Raw genomic sequence first — 25,346 nt, 5'->3', positions numbered from 1 at the left:
TAAAGAATCTCACAAAAATGAAACAGGTATTTTCAAGCCCCTCACCTTGCCCAAGTTGCCAAAATCTATGTGCAATAATGGCAACTATGCATACACAGATACAGATACATGATCTTTAGACCTCAATGCTTCAAAGGCAACTCCAAGACTTATGAACAGAACACTCCTTACTTAAAATGCCATTGTAAGGATTAACCTCAACAACTTCTTCCCTCTCCCAAAGTAATGAGTCAAAGCAGTAGCAAAAAAGCTACTGGTAATACTGGAATTCTGGTAATTTAAACTCCTAAAACATACACTTAGTGTGATGTGTTGAACTGTGATGTGATGGCTTTGCAAGAACACATTAATTCCTAAAGGACTGAAAGAATAAGATAGGCCTAGGTCCTACCAACCCAATTTTCTTCAACTAATTTGGCAGTTTTATAGCTTAGCCTTACACCTCCCTGTCTTTACTGTGAAACTCTGTTCCCCAGAAGAACACTGAGGATGAAACAAATATTAAAGCGTGAAATTTAGTTTGATGAGTCCAGGGACTTGCTTCTCATTGAGCCAAAGGCCCAAACAACTCTTTGCTGACCACCCTGTCTCTATGTACCAAGGGGAAAATGCAAGAAAAAACTTTTACTCTTAAAGCAGTGTAAACTGAAACCAGAAATACTGATTTTTTTAATCAAAATTTTATAGTAGATTTTTGCTAAAAGAGTTAGTTAGCATTGTCTGAAGATATTTTGTGTTTAGGTTTAAAACAGAAACATATTTGGATTTACTTTTAGTTTTACACCTAGAATCAATCAACTTGGTAAAATACTGAGAGACTTGGTAAAATATTTGTCTGTAATCATTCTACGTACTCACTAACTAGATACATTTCACCATATTCACCACAATTCAACTGCTATATTTTGTCCGGTGAACAATTTTAAGGTTGTGTTTCTATGAAGGTAGCTTGTTCACACAAGAAAAGTCGATTTTCGATATGCTGCTGGTTTTATAATTACTCTTAGTGCTCAAAACAAAATTCAGAACTGATCTTCATTCCACTATAATTTTAGTGATATAAAACTTTCATACATGCCTTCTATAATAATGTAATTAAACATATTTTTCTGCCGAACCTCTGTCACAGAACTCAAGTCTCCCTGAATGAAGCAATTACATACAATGCAGAGCTTTTCTTTCTGGATACTATGGAAGCGCATGCTTCATTCCTAACTCATTAATCTGAATCTGTTCTTCTGATAGATGAAATATCCCTGTGGACTTTCCCTGGTGCTCTCCACTGGAGCTTGTAAATAGTTGGAAAACATTTATTAATTTACAGTCCCATGATAATGAGGGGTATTATCTCTAGTTTCTGCTTTCATTCCTTCTCAGCAAAGATATCAAGATGGAAAACATCTACTAAATTTGCATATGTGGTTAGATACCTTGACATCAGTGCTCAAGGCTGGGTTTTCTAAATTTTTCTAGTTTGAGAAAAGAACTTGACATCTGAAGTAGTGTATAATCCCATTGACACTGACTTCATGATACAGAGCCAGGGATGGAGTTCTACACTCCAGTCCAACTGACGCAGACTGGTCTTTGTCCTTGTACACCTGGCCTAACTTCCACTGGGATCCATGTGGTGTGTCTGTTGTGGCCACAAGACATGTGGCCAATGACACGTATTTTTTGTGTGTTTTCAGTCCTGAGGGATCAAAATTATTAAGATGTTATATTGAAAGCAGAAGTTATATCTGTATGCTAGCACAAAAGCATTTGAGAGACGGTATGGAGCTGTACTAGCCAGAAGCAGCCAACTACACCATAGCACACATTTACATCATTTGACTGGAAACTTCAGGCAAACTATGCCACAGATAGGCTTGTTAGAGAGGGAACTGGTTTGCTTCTCGCAGAAAGATTGAGGGAGTTAACCAGTACACAGTGTAAACATGCTGAAGCAGGACCTGAGAGCAAAGCTGAGAGGGAGCCATGTGCGTGCACCACAGGATCAGAACGTAGTCCTCATATATTATCCATGGCACACACCTGTGTTCTAGTGCCAGATTTTCAGTTTGCACACAGAAAACTTTCCAACCTCTGAACACATAACCTTCCTACTCAAACCTTGTGCCACATTTATTTCATAACTGAGTGTCTGATATCAGTGATTTTAGTAGCATCACAGAACTTTACAGCAGGTGTGCCTCACATCCGAGTGACAGTCACAAAACAAAATCAGGACCCAGATCACCCCCTCAGATGCATGTAAATAGCTCCTTACAGAAATGCAAAATGACTGTATCAATATAATTATTTGAAGAGCTTTAAAGAAGTTTAATATACTTGTGTTAAAAGCTGCTCCCATTGGCATGAAATTGGGAAAGGAACTCTTATTTCCCTGGATCCAGTTGAACTTTTTTTTTTTTTTACTGTTGTCCAAGAGTTTCAAAGATGAACTTAGATATTCATTGCAAATACTTTCTTTTCCATAATGATTAAGGGAGGGCTTATTTAATGTCATTTTTCTAAAACCACACCAAGTTAACTGCATGGTTTTGATGGCATAAGCCTAATAGGTCAGGAAGCTGGAACAATTAAGAGAGCAGAAAAAAGGTCAGTTCTTAGCAAGGTGTAGATAATGTTTCCCCATAGAGCTCTATCATTGTTCAGGCCTGCTATTCACCTACAACTGACATGGCAAGTTACATATGACAAGTATCAGGCATATATGTATAGCACTCTGCAAGACAGAAAAAGACAAAGGTCACCTCTTCTGATTTTCAGAAGAAGCATTTCAGCAGTGAGCACTTAAAAAAAGAGCATTTACATGTTAAATTCAAGTTAGTGAGGATGGGTGACCACAGTGGTAGGCTAATGAACAGACTTGATCATTCTATGATTCTAGCTGTCCCTCACAACTACTTCAGTTAATTTTGATATATTCATTCATGCCATCACTAGCTGATACTAACATTCAATGAGCATAAACAAAAGAGATAGTAAAGCAGGGAAGGAGGTGTAATAGTTCTGAAAAGTGAAGAAGAGCCAACAACAACTTACCTCATGAATGAGGGCGACCAACATTTGCTGGAAATTGCGGCCCCTGCTGGCCAGAAATCGATTAATAGGCTTACCATCCTTGCCCATGTGGACTGGGAGGTCGAAACACAGCAACATGCCAGCTGAAAGAGGGAGGGAACAGGAACATAAAGTTCAATGCCAACACTCAGAGTCAAGGGAGAACCCAAAGCAAAGTAACGTTAACTTAATAAAGCTAACAATTCAAAAGAATATGCAAATATATTTAAGGGCCATAAAACATAGTTTCTTAAGTTGATTCAGCTTCAGATTAATCGAAATCTTTGGGTCAAAACATGTATACTTGTCTACTTCAAGAAAGTGGCAGCTTACCTGCAAGGCCTGGTGTCATGCCTGGTTGCTTGTTCCTCTCATACATTTTCAGCAAAAAATTTGGAACACCTGCCACTGTCTTCCCCTGGTCTGAGCGTGTGGTCCCTCCTCTTAATGCAGAATGATACACAGCACGGGGCATGTTGGTCATCTCCTGTTTCACAAGTGATGTTGCAAACTCTTCAAATGCTTGATGAAGTGCAATGCAATGAAGCGAGAGGAAAGGGAATGTTAGAAGTTGATGACTGAGAGACAAAACTAAGCCTGGAAAGCCCAGAATGACACCAGTACTTCTTTTCCACTTCATAGTGGAGCAGCAGTCTAAATCTGATGTTGTAGCACAGGAAGGAAGAACATCTATATCTGGGGATTTTTTTTTTTTTTTTAACAGTAGTGTCTATGAAATTGGAAACAGCACTGCTGAAAATCATGGGAACTTGCTAGAAACAAGAAATCTGAGGAAGTTCCAGTATAAAGTTACTCTATTCAAAACTGATATAGGTACATTTAAGGTTGGAAAGAAATACAGCCTCAACTATTCCATGAGCTGTTGATTGCTACAAAAATAACAAATGATAGCATATGGTTGACGAAAGGACACATTAGCAGAGTCAAAATCCTATTTTTCTAGCATGTCAAGAAAGGCACCTGCATCTCGGGATTTTTTCCCTCTGCCTGTAACGCCAATATCCTTCTAATAAAACCCAAATAATGCAGTCAGTAATTTTCTCTGCAGTGATACAGACAGAAACTCTAAGTCTTTGTCTTCAACCCTCAACACTTCAGTTTTATTGGAGTAGGTGTTGGTTGACATGAATACTCTACCCACCTACCTTTTTATAAAAACCTTTTTATAAATACCTTTTTTATAAATACCTTTTTATAAAAAGCTCTAGGCTTTTTATAAAAAGCTCTAGGCTTTTTATAAAAACTTTTTTTGTTTTGGATGGCTAGAACAATATGGAAGAAATTTGCTGAAAGAGGGAGTTATTGCTCTGCTGGAAATTATTCACATTGACAGAGATCCCTTATCATTGCTGTGATGTGACTACATTTGCTGGTTATGCCAAAAGACAAATACAAGCCATTCAGAAGCAATTCTTCAGACAGGGGACGAGCTAAGGCTCTAGACTAATAAACGTAACTCAAACTACAAAATCTGGATAAATTTAGTAGAACAACTAGATGCACAACAAATACTAGAAATACAGTATTTCAATGACTGAAATTAATCTGAAGGTAAACAAACGTAACTAGTAGCACATGAACAATATTATTATTATTATTATTATTATTGTTGTTGTTACTGTTGTTGTTGTTGCTATCATTATCATTATCTCCTTTGCAGTAAGGATACTACCATTATTACTAACAACAACAATATCAAGCTTATAGATTTTTTATGCATTGTTTTTGGTTCTCCAACTCCCAGACTTTGAAAAAAGTCTCAGGCACACAGAATGAAAAACTATCAAAATTAAAAACTAAGTCTGTCATACCCCTTCTGATATCCTGGGAATTTAATACACAGAAACATGAAAACACATGTGACAAACCAGTTTTAAAGGAGTTTGAGACAAAATACTACTTAAAGTTCCAGTTTCCAATACTCCATGTAAGTGCTTACATGTTATTAATCTCAATAACATGTACCACTAGAATTCCAGAAAATGAGATGATCGATTCATCTCCCATAAAACAGGGACTCTGTTGGCCTGTCTTGGACATTGCCTCATTCATCCAGTTTCACACTCTCCTGGTGAAGCAATTCACTCTCAACAACCACTCCAGCCAGTCACTAAAACATTTGTCCAAGTGCTCTGGACTCTGTGTTAACTAACAATGTTAGAAGAAACCTCTGAGGGAGAAACAGCCCACTGAATGTTTGGATTCAACTATTTTGATACCAATCTGTAGTTGCTGCATCTCTGAATCCAGTCTGTTCAATTTAAATTCCATTTTGATCTTCCTAAAAGATTGGCTATCTCAGCATCCATTACACAGATTGAGTTTTCTGTCAAGACACATCACTCTCTTTCCTTGATAGGTTATGTCATTCTCCCCCACAAAGCTTCCCGGACTCAATAGTTAGGACTCTCTAGGTTAGGTTGCACACACTCCAGATGCCAGTGCATGCAGAGTTTGATGAATGGATTCTTTCAGAAATCCCACTGAGGGAAAATACTACAAAACACCACCTACTATCTCATGACAATGTTCACAGCCTGCAATCACACACGAAGATCCCATGTATTCTACAAAAAATGAAATAACAGTGTCTATGTCCTGGCACAATATCTCAAATATCTAACTGTAAGATAATGATCAATTCTGAAAGTAATCAAGTAATTGGCAAAAATCTCAAATACTGAAGGTAAACCAACTGCACAGGTTTCAGAACAAGTGTCAGAGACTATCTGCTGAAGTATACTTCAGTATCAACATCACTACAATTATGCATTAAGCATAATTGCACTTATGATAGCACTGCTATCTTAATTAAGCAGACTTTGTGTACAGCATTGTTTTCATACCATTAATACTGTTTACAAAGCAATAAATATAAAATTTATTTTACTTCAATCTTCCTGGGATAAAATGCAAAGTTGCCTCTAGAAACATCTGTTCAATCCTCCCTACTGAAATCATTGTGATAAAACAATGAGTACAGTAATTTCACGAACACAAGCCGCAGCAATTTGACAAAAATTTTGGTGGAAACCCGGAAGTGTGGCTAATAGTCGGGGGCGGCTAATATGTGAATAATTTTCTGACATTTACAACCCCAAACGTGCCAGCCAGGGTGCTGAGCCAAGCACCTGCCAGTAAAAGCCGGCATTCTGCAATTGTTACAGTGTTACTCTGTTGCCCTGGCTCCCTGCAGGCAGTACGGGGGGCGGGGAGAGAGGTGGGAGAGCTCTCTCCTTCCCTCCTCTGCCACAGCCCGGGGGAGGAGAGGGGGGGCCCGAGCCGCCACTGCCGCAGCCTGGGGTGGGGGGGGGGAAGCCCGCGCCGCCATTGCCGCGGCCCGGGGAGGTGGGGGGGAAGCCCGCGCCGCCATTGCCGTGACCCAGGGAGGGGGGGTGAAGCCCGCGCCGCCATTGCCGTGGCCCGGGGAGCCGACGGGAGCCCCGTGCAGCCATTGCCGCGGCTCGGGGAGGAGGCGGGGTGCTCTGTCCCCACCCGCCGCGGCAGGAGCAGGCAGGTTCCATCCTGGCCCGCCGCCGCCGCGGCAGGAGCGGGGGAACTCCGTCCCCGTCCGCCGCCGGCGCCACAGGTGCGGGAAAGTTCCATCCCCACCCGCCGCTGCTGCCGTAGGAGCGGGGGAAGCTCCGTCCCTGCCTGCCACCGTGGGGCAGCGCCGACCCGGGGTGACCGAGCCCAGTGGCAGCGGCGGGCGGCGCCGAGCGGTGGCCGGCCCCGAGCCCAGTGGCAGCGGCGGTCAGCCCCGAGCGGCAGCACCGGGCTGGGCCACCTGGCCCCGTCAGCAGCCCCTAGCGGGCCGAGCCTGCACAGCCTTAGCTCAGCCAGTAAACCCCGCCCTCTCGCGGTTCTGTTACTAATTGGCAACTTTGTTGCGCATGGGTCCTCACTGCGAACGACAGAGCGGCTTATATTCAGGTGCGGCTTATTTATGGACAAAAACCGAAATGTTTGCCAACACCCAGAGATGCGGCTTATACTCAGTGCAGCTTGTATTCGTGAATTTACTGTACTTACAGTAAGTAACAAGGAACTGGCTTTCCCTTTAGGATGAGAAATAATTTTTAATTATAAACATTTTTCCCCACCATCAGGACCTCTGTCACACCATTTTCCTAGAAATGGGTTGTGGCCTTTAATTTTTACTTTACATTTTTTCCTATCATTTGTTAACGAAAAATAGGAAAGCTGCACTTTAACGTGACACTGCATTGTAGAAGAGTCACATAACAGATATTGATTCCATATCTACAAAGGGACCTCAAACACTGGATATATTATACCTCCTAAAACAGCAGCTGGTGTTAGACACAACAGCTTGATATATGAAGAACCCGGAACAAATAGATTTGCTTCCTGATCCTCTTCATCTTCATTCATGTCTATCTCTTCCAATGAGTCAATTGGTCGTGCCTGGAAGATTTAAAAAAAATTAAATGTCAAATCCCAAGTCCACATTACCAGTCAGATTCCAAGTGTCAAAAATACCAATAAAATATAAAAAGTACCCAATTTCACTATTTTCACTCTATTTCATAAATGTGAAGTTTAATAAATAGAAGCTTGTGTTCTACCTGACTGAAAGGCAACACTGGTTGGTAAAAACCACAGGGTATCCAAATACATATCTGCAATAATAAAGCTAATCTTGATGCTGACAGTTGAATTAGTATTCATAAAACTTTACTTTCACCCTGATTCTTCTTCAGTTTAAATATGTTTTATACTGACACTAATATAAAAAACAGTTTTTACTAGACGCTACTTTTACATATTAGTTTTTGGAATTTTAAAAACTGCAACACATTTACATTGCTTTCAATTGAACATATTCACTCACTTTCTGTAAAGTACTGCACCAGTAATACAACCATAAAGTAATTGCACTAGTAATACGGAACCATGTACTACTGTGAAAGACTTTGCAGCAAAGTTTATGTATTTCCTTTACTCTATCCTGTGGCCTTCTATGGAAAACACATTTTTCATTTGTAAGGTTTATGCTAAACTCTTGTCACAGATTTATATAAAGTATACTTTTTATTTTAAAGTTGCATATTCCAGCCTTTTCATAACAGTCAGTTACAACACATGAATGGAGCCTATCATATTATAAAGCAGTAAATAAAACTACGAAGCCATAGGATTCCATGAAGTACCAGAGGACTACTGAGTACTGCCTAGTCTCTCATACAATATTAAAAATGTCACATAAATGACCTTATTTTCATTTCCTTGTACCCTTTCATTTTGCTAGGTTACTGAGTGATCTAATCAGAAGTTTTAGAGTTTAACAGCCCTCTGCATACTTTGAAAGCCTTTTAGTAAGTATCTCAACTCCTTTCTGACTGCTTTTGCTGATGAAAAAGTAAAATGCTATGCTGTGTAAATTCACAACAAAAACACGGGAAAACTTTACAGTTTAATTCCAAAAATTGCACCTGCTTTTCAAACCGATGTGCCTGTCTTGAGAAAAAAAACAAACCTACCCATGAGTGTGACTGCAATGGAAGAAGCAGCAATCACAAGGGCTGCTTAGTGACAAGACCCAAATGAAAGCACTAAAAGAGCACAAAATGCAAATCAGTTGCCAAAAAAAGCTGCTAATTTAACAGCAAAATAAGAAAAACTACCTTCTGACTGCTGAACCCTGTATTTCATTCATGTCTTTCTCTGCTCATAAGACTTAGCTTTGCCAATCACACATGACATCATCTCATGTCACCAGCGGGAGCTTGTATTCCTTCAGGAAGCTCTCCTGAATTTCTGGCAGAGAAGGCACAAGGACTGGTTCTCCTTTCAAGAGGATATAACTCATGTCAGATGGAAGCATCAGATATGCTTATTATCAAATACATAACATGGCTACCTGTCCAGGAAGATGAAGAATTGTATGTTCTTCAGAGTCAAATGACGAAAGTGATTTATAGGCTGAAATGGCTACAAGGGCATCCTAGAAAATAAACAGGAAGAAAAAGAAGATCACAAATACAGCATTAGTATTCTACCTACTGGAAACTCTACACTCAAAGAGCTTATCAAGTAACCAGTGACTGTTGAAAGAGTTCAACAATATTTTCCTAAGGCATACTCTCAAGTCCCAATTGCTTACTTTTTATATACACAATGAAAAGTAGCAAGACCAATTATCTAGGTTTGATAACAAGCATTCTGACCATTCTACTTCAGGTAGAAATATCCAAGATATGAGATTAATGTTGATAACATATTAATGTTTTAGCTGCTACTAAAAAGTGCTTAGTCTAAATCAAAGACTTTTCAGCTTCTTCTGCCAGTATGCCAGTGCACAAAATGCTCATAGGGAGCACAGCCAAGACAGATGACCTGAACTGACCAAAGGGATATTCCATATCACAGAACTTTATGCCTGGCATATAAACTCGGGAAGTTGGCCAGAGGGTACCCATTACTCTGGACTGGGCATCCCTCAGTGGGTGGTGAGCAACTGTATTGTGCAACACTTGTTTGTAACTGAGTTTTTATTCCTCTCTGTCTTTTTGTTACATCCCTTTTCTTTACTATTATTATTGTTATTGTTATTTTTGTTGTTATTTTTATTACACAGTTAATTCATTTCATCTATTAACCTGTTATTGTATCAATCCATGGGGCCCTTTTACAGTTCTCCTCCCCATCCTACCACAAGGAAGGGAAGTGAAGAAGTGGCTGCATGCTGCATGGTACTTAGTTGTCATCTGGGATAAGTCAAGGGGCTAAAGAGTTCACTGAAATAGGCTGATGGAAGTCTTAGTCTTAAACTAAAATACACTACTTCCACCAGCCCCCTGGTGATGATAGTCCAATATTTCCACCGCATTACAAAACTCCACAAATGAACTGAGTTAGTTAACATAGTGGCATCTTTGTTAAGAATGTTTCACCATGTTAAGGCTGAAATTTTCTAGAGGAAGTCAAACCAGTTTCACAGAATCACAGAATATACCGGGTTGGAAGGCACCCACAAGGATGATTGGGTCCAATTCCTGGCCCTCCACAGGACACTCCAAGAGTCACACCATGTGCCTGAGAGCGTTGTCCAAACACTTCTTGAACTGTGTCAGCCTTGGTGCTGTGACCACTTCCCTGGGGAGCCTGTTCCAGTGCCCAATCACCCTCTGGGGGAAGAACCTTTTTTCCTAATATCCAACCTAAACCTCTCCTGATACAACCTCAGGCCATTCCCTCAGGTCCTGTCACTGATCGCCACAGAGCAGAGATCAGTGCCTGCCCCTCCTCTTCCCCTTATGAGGAAGTTGCCGATTACAATGAGGTCTCCCCTAAGTCTCCTCTTCTCCAGGCTGAACAGACCAAGTGACCTCAGCCACTCCTCATACACCTTTCCCTCAAGGCCCTTTGCCATCTCTTCGGATGCCCTCTAATAGTTTAATGTCTTCCCTACATTGTGGTGTTCAAGAAGGTGACAGGTGAGGTGAGGTGAGGTTATACTAGTGCAGAGTTTGTTTGTAATTCTCCTTGGAAATAGCAGAAGTTAGAACCTTCAGTTACCACCTTTTACATGTAGTACATTGCTTCAGAAACAGCGTTAAGCAACAGGAACAAAACCCTAATAGAAAATGAGATTAATGACACGGTCTTGACAGAAAAGTACAAAACTTGATATCCTGTTGCTGACATCAGAAATTAAAGTTTTCAATTATATCACTTACCTCATTCTGTGTATTGTTCCATAGGAAGCTGATAACTTGAGCTTTGAATTTCTACAAAAGCAAAAGAAATATGCATTTATGTTTTATTTGACCAAATAAGCAGTTGAAATAGAGGCAGTTACTTGAAACAACTTACAGGCACGGTAACATACATTGAGCTATGAAAGTGGAAGGGGTGCAGTGTTGAACTCCAAAGATATTCACATGCCCTCACATTCTGTGAGAGGGAAATCATGGATAAACCACACACAGGAATTTCCCACCTATCTCCCAGGCCTCACTAATGCAAGTGAAAACAGTGAAACTGTATGAAATATGCATTTCACTAATCTGAAATAGGCAGTGGGTAAAACTTTATCAAAATCAAGCAAACTTATATAAGCTATATACAAAGATATACTAAAAGAAAGACTCACAAATACATACCTCAAATTCATTTGTATTCACTGTTAATGAGGGAACCAGGGAAAACAATTCGTTCAGTGCTTTTAAAATGAGTGGTCTTGTATCACAACTCAGCTTTGGTGACAGAGCATTCCATGTAGAACGAATGCAAACAACCTGCAAGCAAAGTGGGAGGCATCATTACTAACAGCAATCCCAACTTCACTCAAGCTTTTCAGTGCTTGCCCTTCCTTCTTGAGAACAGGAATATATGGTTCATAAAAAGTAAAAATGCAAGCATGTTAAAAATTCACTTGTAGATGAACTGACATAACACAGTAATACTGCACTGTACTTCACCAGGGAAAGTAACTACCAGTAGGAATAAATAACACATTGTTAGCCATACACAATACACAGAGTTGCACATGTGTCTTCATACCACATTAGTGCTCTACTTAACTTGGTCAAATTAACTAAAAATCAAGCTGTCTCTGGGAATTCAATAGGATGAAAGCAGAGGAAACCACCAAGGAATCTATTTTTTGCTGGAAGTCCTCCAAAACAAAACATCTTTAATCTTTAAAAACAATAAAAGCCAAAAAAAAATTGCAGAACAAATACAGAACACAGAAGTTCAGAAATACAGAAACTGTTGGAAATTGTCAAACAACAGTAGATACTAAACACTAATACCTAATACTGAATGCATTTACCCTATAACTAGAGGACAATAAGATACATAATTGGTCTTCCAGGATACGTTATTTCCTTCTTGGAAACCACACACATCACACAGCTTTTTTTCAGCTTCAAAGATCTGTGTGACTGCTCAACAAGCAGTCAGGACAACATTTTGCATGTCCAGGCACTGAAAGAGTCTGTAAGATGCTCAGTCAGTGGTACAGTTCTAGCTGAAGAAATATCAGAAGTTATAAAAAGTAGTAGTCAAGTTTCTCAGGAATGTTGACTAGACAGCAATACTGGTATTTAAACTTCCTCCTTTTTCCTTTTTGAGATGTTTTCAGCTACCCAGGCTTTCTCTCGGTAATGAGTCATGTATTTTCCGGAAAACTTAAGTAATTTTCATGGAGTATTTAATCAAATCTTAATGTCGCTTCCTGTGGAAAACTTAACATTTCAGAATTTTGCCACCATACTTAAAATAATTCTGTCTATAATTTATCTGTTGTTACTACTTGTCTTTCAGATTTCAGGCTCCACTGCAACAAAAAGAGTACAAAACAGGAAAATATACAACCAAATAAACAAACAAAAAATCCCAACAAACAAAACCAAAAATGCCAAGAAACTATAAGTCTGTTCACCCTACCCCACCCACTCAACAGAACCACAACACAAAGAAAAACCCCAAACCCCAAACCATGTATGCTTAGAGCCAAAGTCTAGACAAAAACTTTAAAATAACAATGGCAAAGCAAAGTATAATTTTCAGCATTCTAAACTGAAAAACTTCAAATCAAGACTTAAATGTCTGAGCAAATGCCATGAAAATATCTTGCAGGCATATGAAATTACAACAAAGCAACAGAAAACAAGGACATTGAGAAATACAAATTGATTTACATAATGAAATAAAATAAAGGTATGTTTATGAAGATACTCCACAAAGGCATTGAGAAAGGTAGTTCAGTATTAATCTGCACTGAAAAAATATAATGTTTTGTATCTCTGAATGCAGGTAATTGCCAAATTAAGCAGTCACTTCAGCGAGTGCAAAACACATTTCAGGGTGCAGTTCAAAAAACCAAAGATATTTCGAGTTGAATCAATTTCAGGAATAGCAAACCCATGAGTATGTTTCTATGGTAACAACCACTGATGGCTAGAAAGATCTCTTCTGGTAACATTCCAAAGGAAAATGATACCTCTCTCTCCATTCTTCCAAAACAGACTGCAAGAATAAGAAAAAAGGTCTTCCACTGTTCAGAAAGACAGAGATTTCTACTAGCACTGGAAGTTCCTCCTCAACCATCTAGAAATGTTGAATCTTTAATGAGTTAGTTGTCTGGAAAACACAACACGTATTAATATGTAGAAGAAAGTTGTGCACTCATGTATTAAAAGTGCATTAAAAGAAGTTGTGCATTCATGGGATTTGATACTATAATTTAGGAAGACTAAGAAATCATTACCTAGCAAAGCATGTTTAATTTCATTCTTTCCTAGTGTAACACACACATTCTCCAGGTTCAGCTAAGAGGTGAAAAAAAGCTTTCAAAAATAGCCAGCATGCTAACAGAAGTTTCAGATGTAGTTTAAAACTGTATAATTCCTTCTCAGACGGTATTTTCTAGACTTGCAACTTAAGAGCTGTCCTACAGAAAACTTCTAGAAAACTATGTACTGTAAACAGATGGAATAGCAGGATGGGAACAGTGGGAAACTGGTACTTAACTAACTGTAAAAACCCACAGTAAATAAAGAGATGTTAAAAAAGCAGTAATAACCTTGACATGGTGTCTTCCTGGAGGAATGGGCAAATACGATAAATATCTTGTGATGAAATTTATCTGTTAGTCATGAATCCCCAAGGAAAAGCCCTATGATTCCACAGACACTGTTTACCTCTACCAAGCTGTCCTCTGAAAATGCAAAACACTCTAGAAAACTAGCAAGATAAGAGAACTTTACAACATTGGTATGCCAATTACTGTCAGAAAAAAAAAAGGATAGGTGGTATTCAGAAAACGTGTGTTTACAGATCTAGACATACCAGTGTCATGCTTCAGTAAAAGTTCTTAAGTCTGTTTTCATTTTTTGTTGTGTGGGTTTTTTTCATTCTGGTTTGTCCAAATTAACATGTCATTGTCACCTGGAGACATTAACAATCACATAGCACTTTTGGTACAAATCATTTTGGTTTATACTTATGTTTTCTTGTATTTTCAAAATTCATTTTAAAATAGGAATCTTGCCACTGCACAAACATCAACTGCTAGATGGGAAAAAACTAAAAGCTAAATTTTACAGATGCTGAGGAGAGACAAACCACTTTTGCTTCAGGTGACCTACTGCCCTAAAAGAAGAAAAATAGAGAACAACAACATTTTAAACATATACTTAGAAATTTTATTCTTGAATGTTTCTCAGCTTGCATACTGTACTTGATACTTGAAATCAATTAGATGCCAGGATAGTCTCAAATTAAGTACAGTAATTTCACGATTACAAGCCGCACCTGATTATAAGCCGCACTTTTGCGTGCAAAGTAACGAATTAGTAACAATCGCGCCATAGTGGGTTTTACTGGCAGTTTTTCAATTTGCAAACATTTTTCATGGATCAGGGTAGCCTTTAAACACAGTCTAAAATCTAAAAATAATACAGAGAAAAAAATCACTCACTTTTATTAAACTTGTCAGCTCTGCTCTCGCCCAGGTGAGGGGAGGGTGCGGCCCAGGGGGGCAAGGGCAGCGGGGCTGGGCGGGCGGGGGCCCTGCTGTCCCAGGCTGTCAGAGGTGGCGGGGACTGCCGGCGGGAAAGTTTCCTGGCGAGCGGCGGAGGCCCCCCAAGCGCCATGCCAGCCTGCCGGGGTGGCCCCGGCGCTGGGCGGGCCCTGCTGCTTGCTGGCACCAGTGTTGGGGGCTGCGAGCCTGGCGGAGCCCCTCGGAGGGGCCCTGCAGGTAGAGGTGCCACCGCCTGGCTGCTGCCCCCCTGCCGGGGAAGTGGCCTCGTTGCCCCGCCTCCCTGCATCCCATCATCCATATATTGGCCACTCCTGAGTGTAAGCTGCACTTCTGGGTTTGGACCAAAATTTTAGTCAAAATGGTGCGGCCTATAATCATGAAATTATGGTACATTAGCTTCCGTTGAAATCACTGGGGAAAAAATAAATTACACACTGAAGAACAGGAAATGTGATCTGGGAAGAACTGTGAGAATTTTTTTCCATTTTTGACATGCAACTCACTATCCATTATTCATTAAAGACGTTTGGTTACACCTACCAAAAAAAAGAGGGGGTCAGAAGCAGCTAGCCCTTCTTGCAAGTCTTGCAAAAGCTAAGTTTATACTCTTAACACTATTCATGTAGGATGCACTTTGAATAAAGCCACTACCTTTATATAAAACAATCACCGCAGTCAAGAGAATGGATAACTGTTCTTACACAAGAGTCAAGCAAAAAAATAAACCAATGTTATAGCACATTTTGTTATTGCACTACTATAACAAAGGAGCCTTTCTGAGACTCAGAACTCAACCCTGACAAAGCCACATGGTGTACAGGGTTCCACCATCAACTGAGTCAACACTATACATATAAAAACATAATTAATTATTCTGGTTCAGAGGTTGATTGAAAGTTCAGTGCTCTCCAAAATCCTACTTCTAAGCAACTGCACATGGAAAAACCTGGAGACATCCCTTTCCCTTAAGTCAGTGGCAGAGACACAAAACACCAAAACAAAACCAGTCTCTACGATTACAGTAATTTCACGATTATAAGCCGCACTGATTATAAGCCGCACTTCTGGGTTTCAGCAACTTTTTGGTTTTTGTCCATACATAAGCCGCACCTGATTATAAGCCGCATGTTACAATACAGAGTGTGATAAAAGGTATCTGTTCTATCACCATCTGTTGAGGGTGGGGACAGTGATCCTTATCTCAATGGCAGATAATTTGCTAATGGGCCATCCATAGAAACCAGGCAAGGCATTGTTCTTTATCTTTTCACACCCCATCCTTCCTCCAGCGAGTCATTGTCTGCTAATGGCCCATTGAGTCCCACTGCGTGACTGATAAAATTACTGCATCCCATTGGAAGTTGCTCCAGCCAGGGGGAAGAGCCCAACATTTCTTACCAAGATAAAAACAGAGGTTTTGGGACAATAAGGGAGCCCCTTTCTCCACTGGACTCCAGAGGAAAACCGGATTTCTCCACATCACCACTGGACCTCCAGAGGGAAACTGCACCTTCTGCAGGAGCACTGCTCCAACTGAATCACATCTGTCACTGCAAGGGGACTACAATCACCATTTAATGGGACTGCTACCAACACCCTGCCTGACGGTGTCAGGTTGTACTCTGACTGTGTCAGGGTTTGGAGTTTGTTTCTTTGTAGTACTGTATTTCTATTTTAATTTCCCTAGAAAAGAACTGTTATTCCTAATTCCCATATTTTTGCCTGAAAGCCCCTTGATTTCAAAATTATAATAATTTGGAGAGAGGGGGTTTGCATTCTCCATTTCAAAGAGAAACTCCTGCCTTTCTCAGCAGACACCTGTCCTCCAAACTAAAACAGCAACTTTTCGTTCTTTGTCCATATATAAGCCGCACCTGATTATAAGCCGCACTTTGGGTTCGGACCAAAATTTTAGTCAAAATGGTGCGGCTTATAATCGTGAAATTACTGTATATCCTTTCTGCACTGCAAACTACAGTCTAAATAATAAATAAGAGACAGACTAAATTACTTAACCCAAATGGTTACCCAGTTTGCCAAACCACAACAGAATTAACTGTTAAAGTTTCAGAATAGTTAGGTGATAGATTTGGTCTCCCAGAACATTACACTGTAGTTGGGAAAATAAGGCGAACTGAATTCAGACAAGAAAAATTGGTAATGTCCACAAAACTGTCCATCCATCCTTCTTTCTTTCTTCCATCCTGAGTAGTCTTAACCTTCCAATCCTCAATAGTAGTATAGTATACATCTATTCTCAAATGAGGTTGTTATAGTAGGATGTGAAATTTATCATATATCTAACTCCTACTTCTTTGCAAGACAAAGTCTAAATATAATCCAGCCTGGGAAAACACTGATTCAATACCAAGGCCAGCATTCAAACAATCTACATGACCTTAAGACAAGTCAAACTTCACACCAAAGGCAAACAAAAATTACCCTAAATAAATTGTTTCTTAGCAGCCATTGTCAGAAGATTTTTAATCATATTGAATATAAATATCTATGGGGTGGCAATGGCTGGCCTTACTGCACTAAACTCTGCAGTGGAAGTGTATTAGCGGATAAACATAAAATTGCTGTTTGGTAGAGAACGGGTAATCAAATATTCCTGCAGGATATAATTCGTTCACTACTCCGATGGCCTGTATAGTACAGTTTGTACTATTGTGATTAGATTCACAGCATGTCTGTACCTGCATCATAACACCAGGTCATCACTGTCTGGGATGTGGAAACAAAGAACCCTGTCTCCTAACTTAGAGATATCATAGCATCACTATTTGGATTCAAAGGGACCTCAGGGTATTTCCAGCCCAGCTTCCTGCTCAAAGCAGGGTTACAATGAGAACAGATCCAGTTGCTCAAGGCTGTATCCAAAAGGAATGTGAAAATCTCCAGGGAAGGACACAGCAAAATCTCTCTGGGCAGCTTATCCCAAAGCTACTTGTCCTCTTCATCTGTAAGCAATGAACACATCAATGTAAAAGAGAAGACTCCCAGTGGCTAGTGATTTCACTCCCTATCTGGTACACTCTGTGAATTAGACGCAGCAGGACAGACCAGTAAGAAGATACAAAAATAATATTATTTAAGTGCATTTCAGTGAATCAGCATTATGTACCAAACAGTCTTCCTTTTCAAATCTCGAGGAAAGATGCATGGAAGGATGTCACTGCAATAAGCTGCAAAGCTGATTCAAAATTTCAGCCCATGCACTGAAGGGCTGATCTGTTGTGGTAGAAGGTCACAGTACAATTTTCCAGGAACTGTTAACTTATGTTGGAAGAGAGGAATTAAATTTGTTAGAAGAAAAATAAATTCTGCAGGAACTCAATGTACTCTTAAAAAAAAGCCACCTGGGAAAAAAGGTCATGAACCACAAGCAAAACTTGAAACATAAGGACAAGCCAATTTAATCTTACCTCAGCCTCACAAAGTGCCCGTAGACCCTGTAATACTATGGCAGCAGGTGAAGCTTGATCAGGTTTTGTGCATTCATTCAATACTTGGGAAATTGCAGCCAACATGTCTGCTCCATGCTGGTATGGTCTAAAGAAAAAAAAAAACAAAAAAGAAAATAGAAGGCAATATTCACACACGCACACAAGTTATAATTTACACACAAAAGTCTATTAAGTGCTGGTTTTATTTAAATGACAACTAAAACTGCCTAGAACTGGGAGTTCATTCACACACACAGAAAAACCTCCCTAGATTATATAAGGAAGATATGAGCACTCTAAAGGCTGAGTGGTATGGGGTATTACATCAGTAGGCATCAAATTCCAAATAAAAGATCATGAAGTGGTTAAGTCATAGAAGGTTTTGTCTAAGCATGTTGTATTCATTAAAAGATTATATCATTCAAGAAGAGACTGAAAGTCCAAATGCTCTATTGAAAATGCACTATTTTACGATTCTTTGTTGCAGTCTCCTGCAAGTAGTCCCTACTGTGTATTGGTGGAATTTCTGGCACCAGATGTTTTCTGTCCCTCATACATCAGATACCTGCATTTTCTTTTTTTTTTTCCTGCTGCAATGCCACTTGTCTTTCCCTCAGTGACTGCATGGGCTGCTTTAGCTTTCCAGTCTTTTAACTAACCATTCAGTTTTACTGGGTTGCAGTGGGCAAGGTGTTCAAACAGTTCCTCATACTATCTCTGGAGGAGATTCTGGTAAATGGTATCTGGTAGGTTATTTATATGTATAGCAAATTGTGACTTATCTATTTGCTCACAGATTCTTACAAATGATTTCTAAATGCATGAAGAATGTGCATACACCTGAACTCCAGCTATACCACTTATCTGGCAAAAAGAATACTACAGGTGCATTAACATTTCTCTCCTGCTTTTCACTTTTAAAAAACTTCTTGAAAAATACTATCTGGCAAAATGGAAGTAGGTTGAAGAGGTAAATGAAAAGGTATTTCCCCTAGAAACTTGTTTTTAGTTGAGTCTTAAAAGATACATGAATCTTCTCAGCTGTTATTAGCTAACCTTCAAAAAGAAAAGTGAAAGGTGGAACCCAATGTAGGTGATAAACAGAAAAGATGATATGGTGCACATAAAACCAGAAAGTAAATACTAATGCACTTAAACATGCTTTTTACAGCAATTGTAAGTTATTATCAAATACTGATACTCATGGACTGCTAGAGACAGAACTATTCAATGTATTATCCAGTTAGACTTGGACAACAGTGTTCTGTGGTATTATATCTGAATAAATATCAAAAATGTACACGGCTTTCACAAAAAAAATTGTATCTTAATAGATCAAAAGAGAGAGCATTAGTTCTTTTTTCTATTGTTTCATCTCTCCCTTTTTCTCATCTGGAAGTGTTATGCCTGAAGTTTCTATACTGAACCAGTATAGGATGCATTTTTTGTTTCAGGAGGAAGATAATTTAATTTTAACAGCATTTATCTGTGTGTTCTATCTATCATAATAGAAAACCCTATACTTAGTAGCTGCTTAGATTAGCAATGGCTGAGTCAGTGTATCAATTTCAAAAATATTACTCACAATTAAAGTAACGGATTAAGTAAAAATAATGATCCAGCCTTTCTGAAAACAACTCTTTTCCAAGACAGAAGAAGGATAACACTTGCACTTACCTCAGCCTACATACATCTCTTATACAAGCAGCTTTAGCAATCAGCTTTTCCCATTGAGCATCTTTGTCAACAGACACAGAGGGCATATCAGACATTGCCAAGAACTTCTGCAGTTCTGGATAAATTCGATCCTAGAAAACATTTAACTTTTAAACAATCATCACACCTTTAAAAGTGCAACTGGATTTTCAATTGGTAGCACTTCTACAGGACTTCTACATACCACTTTGATTTTTATTATTGCCCACCATATTTTGTTTTTTTTCATTATTTGGTTCTAATGCTACATTGAGAACTGGCTTTTGCAGACCAGGTCTCTAGGTATCTTTTAAAAAATCAGAAGCAAATTACTGTACATAACTTGTGCTGATTTTGTCTGGGATAGAGTTAATTCTCTTCACAATGGCTGGTATAGGGCTGTGTTTTGGATTTGTGCTGAACACAGCATTGATAACACAGAGATGTTTCTGTTCCTGATTAGCAGGACTTACACACAGCCAAGGCCTTTTCTGCTTTTCATTCTCCATGCTGGTGAGGAAGCTGGGGATGCCTGCAAGGCTGGGAGCAGACACAGCCAGGATAGGTGATCCAAAATGACTACAGGGATATTCCAGACCATATGATATCATGGTCAGTATATAAAGTAGAGGGAAGAAGGAGGAAGGGGGAGACATTTGGGCTGATGACATTTGTCTTCCCAGCCACCATTATACGTGAACTCTCTCCTGCAGATAGCTGAACACCTGTCTGCCCACGCAAAGCAGTGAATTAATTCCTTGTTTTGTTTTGCCTGTGTGTGTAGCTTTTGCCTTCCCTATTAAAGTCGCCAATTTTCTTCCTTTCACCCTTCTGATTTTTCTCCCCAGTCTTACTGGTGGGTGGGGGTGTGAGTGAGTGGCTGTGTGGTACTTGGTTGCTGGCTGGGGATAAACCACAACACTAAGGTCTTGCAGTTACTACACATAATGAAAAGCAGAAAGCCATCCTTCAAATATTTTTTTTTTCTAATCACAGTTTGAAATGTCATGAAATCAAAGTTTATGAAAGACATACTATTGAAATATTCCACTACCAGTAACACCATTTTTTTCATAGTGCTGATAATGATACACTAATAGAAGCCAATGATCCACTATTATTTTCTTCCTTGGTTAGCGGTAATGGAGTTTTTCAACTGGACTTATTATAGTGACACTACAAGAAGTTTCTAACCTGTCTTTCCCACAATGATGTCATCAGCCGTGAGGCAATTGCTCTGAGCTTAGGTGTGCTCCCAAGCATGTGTATGGCACGTAGAATCTGAGCAACACAAACCTGAAAGAAATTTTTAACCAAGTGCTTTTGTTATTTTATATGTCCAAGGACAAAGAGTAATCTACAAATCATTTATTTTACAACCAAGTATGACCAACTGCAGTATCAGAAATAAACTGAAAGTAATTTTCCAAAAACTTTAGCAAATAACAAGTCCATCCTCTCATGACATATATAATGATCATACAGTGTACATAATATACATTTCACTTTAAAACAACGTATCCCAACATAAACATATCCCATCCAAAATATTACAAAGTAAAGCACACTTAAAAATCAGTTAAGCAAGCTATACATTGCTCATTCTAAATAGTTTTTATACATATAATATAATACATATAATACATATAATTATAATTATCTATTATGTTACATATATTATAATGTATTTCATATATTATTATATTATACTGTATAATTATTATATGTATTATATTACAAAACATGATGTAATATAACATATACCTTTTATTGATACAGTTTTCATTTACCAAAAATTTTTCATTCTCACCTTATGTACACCAAGTGTAGGCAATGTATACAATATCTCTCTGTAAAGTTCAGGCTCCAAAGGTCTCCCCAGTTTAAATACCAGAACTGGGATCAGACTTGGGACCTAAAATATAACAAATGCAGGAAATAAAATGGAATTTGCCAACATGACATCTTAGAAAAGACAATGAATTTGTCCCAATATATTAGAAAAGCATACCTTTTATTTATTTTTTTCTGCCTGTATATATGGCAAACCTGTCACATAGTACAATCTAATTTATTGCATTCTTTATTATACAGTACAAAATTTCCAGAGAGCTGCTGCTGAAGTTATAATAAAATAAAGGGGACCTGTATATCTCCATTCCCTTTTGGATCATATTTCCAGCATCTTCACACTAGCAGGTGCTACAATTTTTTCTTTTGCACCTTCTTATCACTGTGAGATTAAATCTAATCTTAATTAAATCTACTTGTGACGTCTATTTTTTTACTACTTAAAACATAAACACAGAGACACACAAATACATATGGTATTTATATATGAGATTTATATATATATATATATGAATGGTCAATACAGCTATAGGTTAAAAAAATTGGAAAATTCTGCTACAACATTTGTTTCAACATGTGTTTTTACATAAGCAGATGATAACATTTTTCACTGTAAATAGATCTGTCTCAGTCCACAGGAAGAATAACAATTAATAATTCAAGTGCTCTGGGATTTTGCATACTTGGCTCTGTTTTGGTTCCAAATCAGAGACCAAAAAAATATGGTTTGTTATGTTTGTCACTGTGTTTAGAGTTCAGCAATGTGAACTGGTCCTCCCACAAACTTAAACTAAGTTCTAGAATCTGCATTTACCACCTAATGAATTAACTATAATGCATTACTTTTTTCCATTTTCCAAATAGAATTTGACATTCTGAAATAGAACAAATCCCTTTACCAAAAATATTCCAGATTTTTGTGGAATTCACTAGTCTTCCTCTTTCTCTGTTTCTCAAGATTGTTGTCTACCTTCCACAGAATCAGTGACCACCCTATGATCTGCCTAGAAAGAGGACTAACTTTATGTGAATATTTCAAAGCACAAGCAATAAATGAGGTTGAAAATTTAGGGCAGTATTCATTTGAATAGATTTTTATACCTAAACTGAAAGCATCTTCCCACTAGCAGCCTCCCTCCCCTTTCTTTCAAACTTTCACATTTAAGAAAAGTTGGGCAGGTTTACGCTTCTGTTGTGTCCTGATTTTGGCTAGGCTAGAACTTAGTTTCCTCACAGTCAATTGTGGGCAATGATTTGTCAACAAAACAGTATTGAAAACACTGATGTTCCCTGCTGTCATGATATTCCTTAAAACAGAAAAGGGCATGGGGGAAGTAAGTTATACCACTTCTCTAGCATATGGTAGAATTGATTAATGTAAATTCTAGTCCCAGTTAAAATTCAGCAATAGGATTAAATGTCAATGTCTGTATTAATATTGAAACATAGGAAAGTGAAACCTGCATTCAAAACATGAGGCTTCATTTGCTGCCTGACCTTTCCTTCCCATTCCCTAACCATAATGATTTGTTTAAGCTAGTCTGTGCAGTTATATTGCCCCACTTTACCCACGCTAAAGACACAACAGCACTGCCTGAGAGAAAATTATGTACATTAGTACATAGGAAGAAAATTAAAATTAATTTCCTGATTAAACAGAACCCTAAAGAAGACTTGAGTGCCAAAGGTTCAACATCCTTCAAGCTAGAACCTGTTTTGGTTAAATCAAGACTTGTTAAATTGAAACAGTAAGGTTGTGCAGAAACCAAATAATACAGGTAGACAAAAGGTCCCCTTTAATACAGGAGATCTGATAGAGGAAAGCAGTTTTATTTCTGGGCACCTGCTGTACCTTGAGTGTCAAGAAAAAAAATACATCACCTGATTTACCGTTACGTAAATCTTTGAATGATACAAGGTAAACTGCAGGGTGATGAGTAAGCAGTGGGCTTTGGATATCTTTGGGGCAGGTTGCTAACACAGCAACCTGCAACACCATGTTAAGTTTCAAAATCGTCAAAGAGGTCACACATGTTCCTCCACCGATCCACCAATCCATAAGTTTTTTATACAGTTGTTAACATGTGAATAGGAAGAACTGTCTTCTAATAAAATTATCCAAAAAGGTTTCATATGCAGCAGAATAACTGGAGGCTCTCAGCTCAGAGGATAAGAGGATTTTGTGAATTATTTAAATCACATCCACCCCTGATAAACGCTGTGCTGGGCAAATAGGCTATTTAAGACAGCAGTAGAGATTGCAGATATGTCATTGTAATGATCAACACCCTTACCTGAGTTGTTTACTTCCAGTCTCTTCCTGTAGCACCCCCTCCTCTTGCCAGAGGCAGGTTCTTTGGCAACTCAGCTTCATCTTAAGCTAGTTCTCTAGTCAATAGACTAATTCCTTCATTTTTCTCAATTGCATCTGTACTGGACTGCACACTGGCAGTGAGACCAAATGACATTAAAAATAAATTATATTCATAATCCTTAGTTACAATAGCATTCAAACCCTTTAAAGTCAGTCTGCTTAAGCCCAGACTTCATCAGCTATGATGGGAAGCTCATTTAAAGTCCAGTGCCAATATTAATTATCTTGTTATGAAGTTTACTCTATAGTAAACACGTATTAAATCAAAGTTCTGCAATGACTTTTACTCTAACATCTAGTAAACAGACACTAAGTTTGATTTACAAAATTCTCAGGAAACATTTATGCATGTGTCACTGTACAGACAATTAGAAACTTCTACAAAAGAATTATCCTTTACAGTCTGTTTTGAATATTTATGTATATTTCAATTGTAAGATTAGGAAAAACTCCATGTTCTGGAGTACAGAAACTGTTCTGGTACAGCAAAGCTGTTCCTCTCTTCATCTCCCTCATACACTGCTGGGATTAATTTCAATATTAAATTTATCCTACATCTTCATCAAGGGCGCAATAGCTCCACAAAGCTGATATGACAATTCACTATCCCGACTAGGCAGGAATCAGCTTCAGAATGGGGGGCATGGTGCCTGTCAACACTGCCTTCTGCATTCCACATGGCACCAGAGGAAGTAGAATTAGGTCAAGACTGTCATTAAGAATCTGAAGTAGGTTTTTGACATCATGTTGTTTGGTTTTAAAACTAATTTACATCACAAAAATGATGCTTCGATTTCTCAACAATTGTCCTTTTAAAAATAAAACTAAGTATGTGAGACAAAATTATATTATTTAAAAAATACATCTGTGAAACATTCTCTGCCATTTGGTGTCATGATTTCTTTTTTCTGAGCTACGAGGCAACTGCTCTTCTTCAAAACCACAAGCTAAGGGATAATAGCAGGTTCATTTCTGGGCTGAATTTGGGCAGATCAACCATCAACCTGTATAGTATGGAAGTTGTACAGTATGGAAGACAGTGAAATGAAAAGATTTCTGAAAGCATACAATACTCTGGCATTTCTTGCTTCAATGAACAAGACAAAACTACTGGACAATTCGGATAAATGAAGGAACAAGTTTTTCAGTAAAGTTCATAAATGTAGGTAAGTTTCCCATTATAAAATACTAAAATTAATTTCTCTCAAAAATGAAAAGTGCTTTTTAGAAAACACAAGCTAGGTTTTCAAAGGTTTCACATACTCTAGCAGGATCCTAATCGATAAGATACAATCATGAAGAGTCTGTCCACAAGCTTGGACTATGCCATGATTCTTTCCCTACAGCTACTCACTAAAGTTTACATAAA

At 38.5% G+C, this 25,346-nt stretch overlaps 1 protein-coding gene across 3 annotated transcripts in view; it reads right to left on the bottom strand.

Moving 5' to 3' along the window:
- FOCAD (focadhesin) overlaps positions 1 to 25,346 on the bottom strand; it is a 104,403-nt gene that overhangs the window by 35,452 nt on the left and 43,605 nt on the right. For all 3 annotated transcript variants that reach the window (XM_033085672.1, XM_033085673.1, XM_033085674.1), the window contains 10 exons: positions 21,563 to 21,667; positions 20,947 to 21,048; positions 19,735 to 19,865; positions 18,037 to 18,163; positions 11,220 to 11,354; positions 10,794 to 10,844; positions 8,975 to 9,058; positions 7,389 to 7,518; positions 3,403 to 3,591; positions 3,052 to 3,173 (listed from right to left, as the gene is read on the bottom strand). In XM_033085672.1, coding sequence (XP_032941563.1) covers positions 3,052 to 3,173; positions 3,403 to 3,591; positions 7,389 to 7,518; positions 8,975 to 9,058; positions 10,794 to 10,844; positions 11,220 to 11,354; positions 18,037 to 18,163; positions 19,735 to 19,865; positions 20,947 to 21,048; positions 21,563 to 21,667 — 1,176 coding nt within the window. The remainder of the gene's footprint in view (positions 1 to 3,051; positions 3,174 to 3,402; positions 3,592 to 7,388; positions 7,519 to 8,974; positions 9,059 to 10,793; positions 10,845 to 11,219; positions 11,355 to 18,036; positions 18,164 to 19,734; positions 19,866 to 20,946; positions 21,049 to 21,562; positions 21,668 to 25,346) is intronic.

This window comes from Catharus ustulatus, chromosome Z, assembly GCF_009819885.2.
Source record: "Catharus ustulatus isolate bCatUst1 chromosome Z, bCatUst1.pri.v2, whole genome shotgun sequence".
Taxonomy (NCBI): domain Eukaryota; kingdom Metazoa; phylum Chordata; class Aves; order Passeriformes; family Turdidae; genus Catharus; species Catharus ustulatus.
This window is presented reverse-complemented; position numbering and strand designations above follow the sequence as displayed.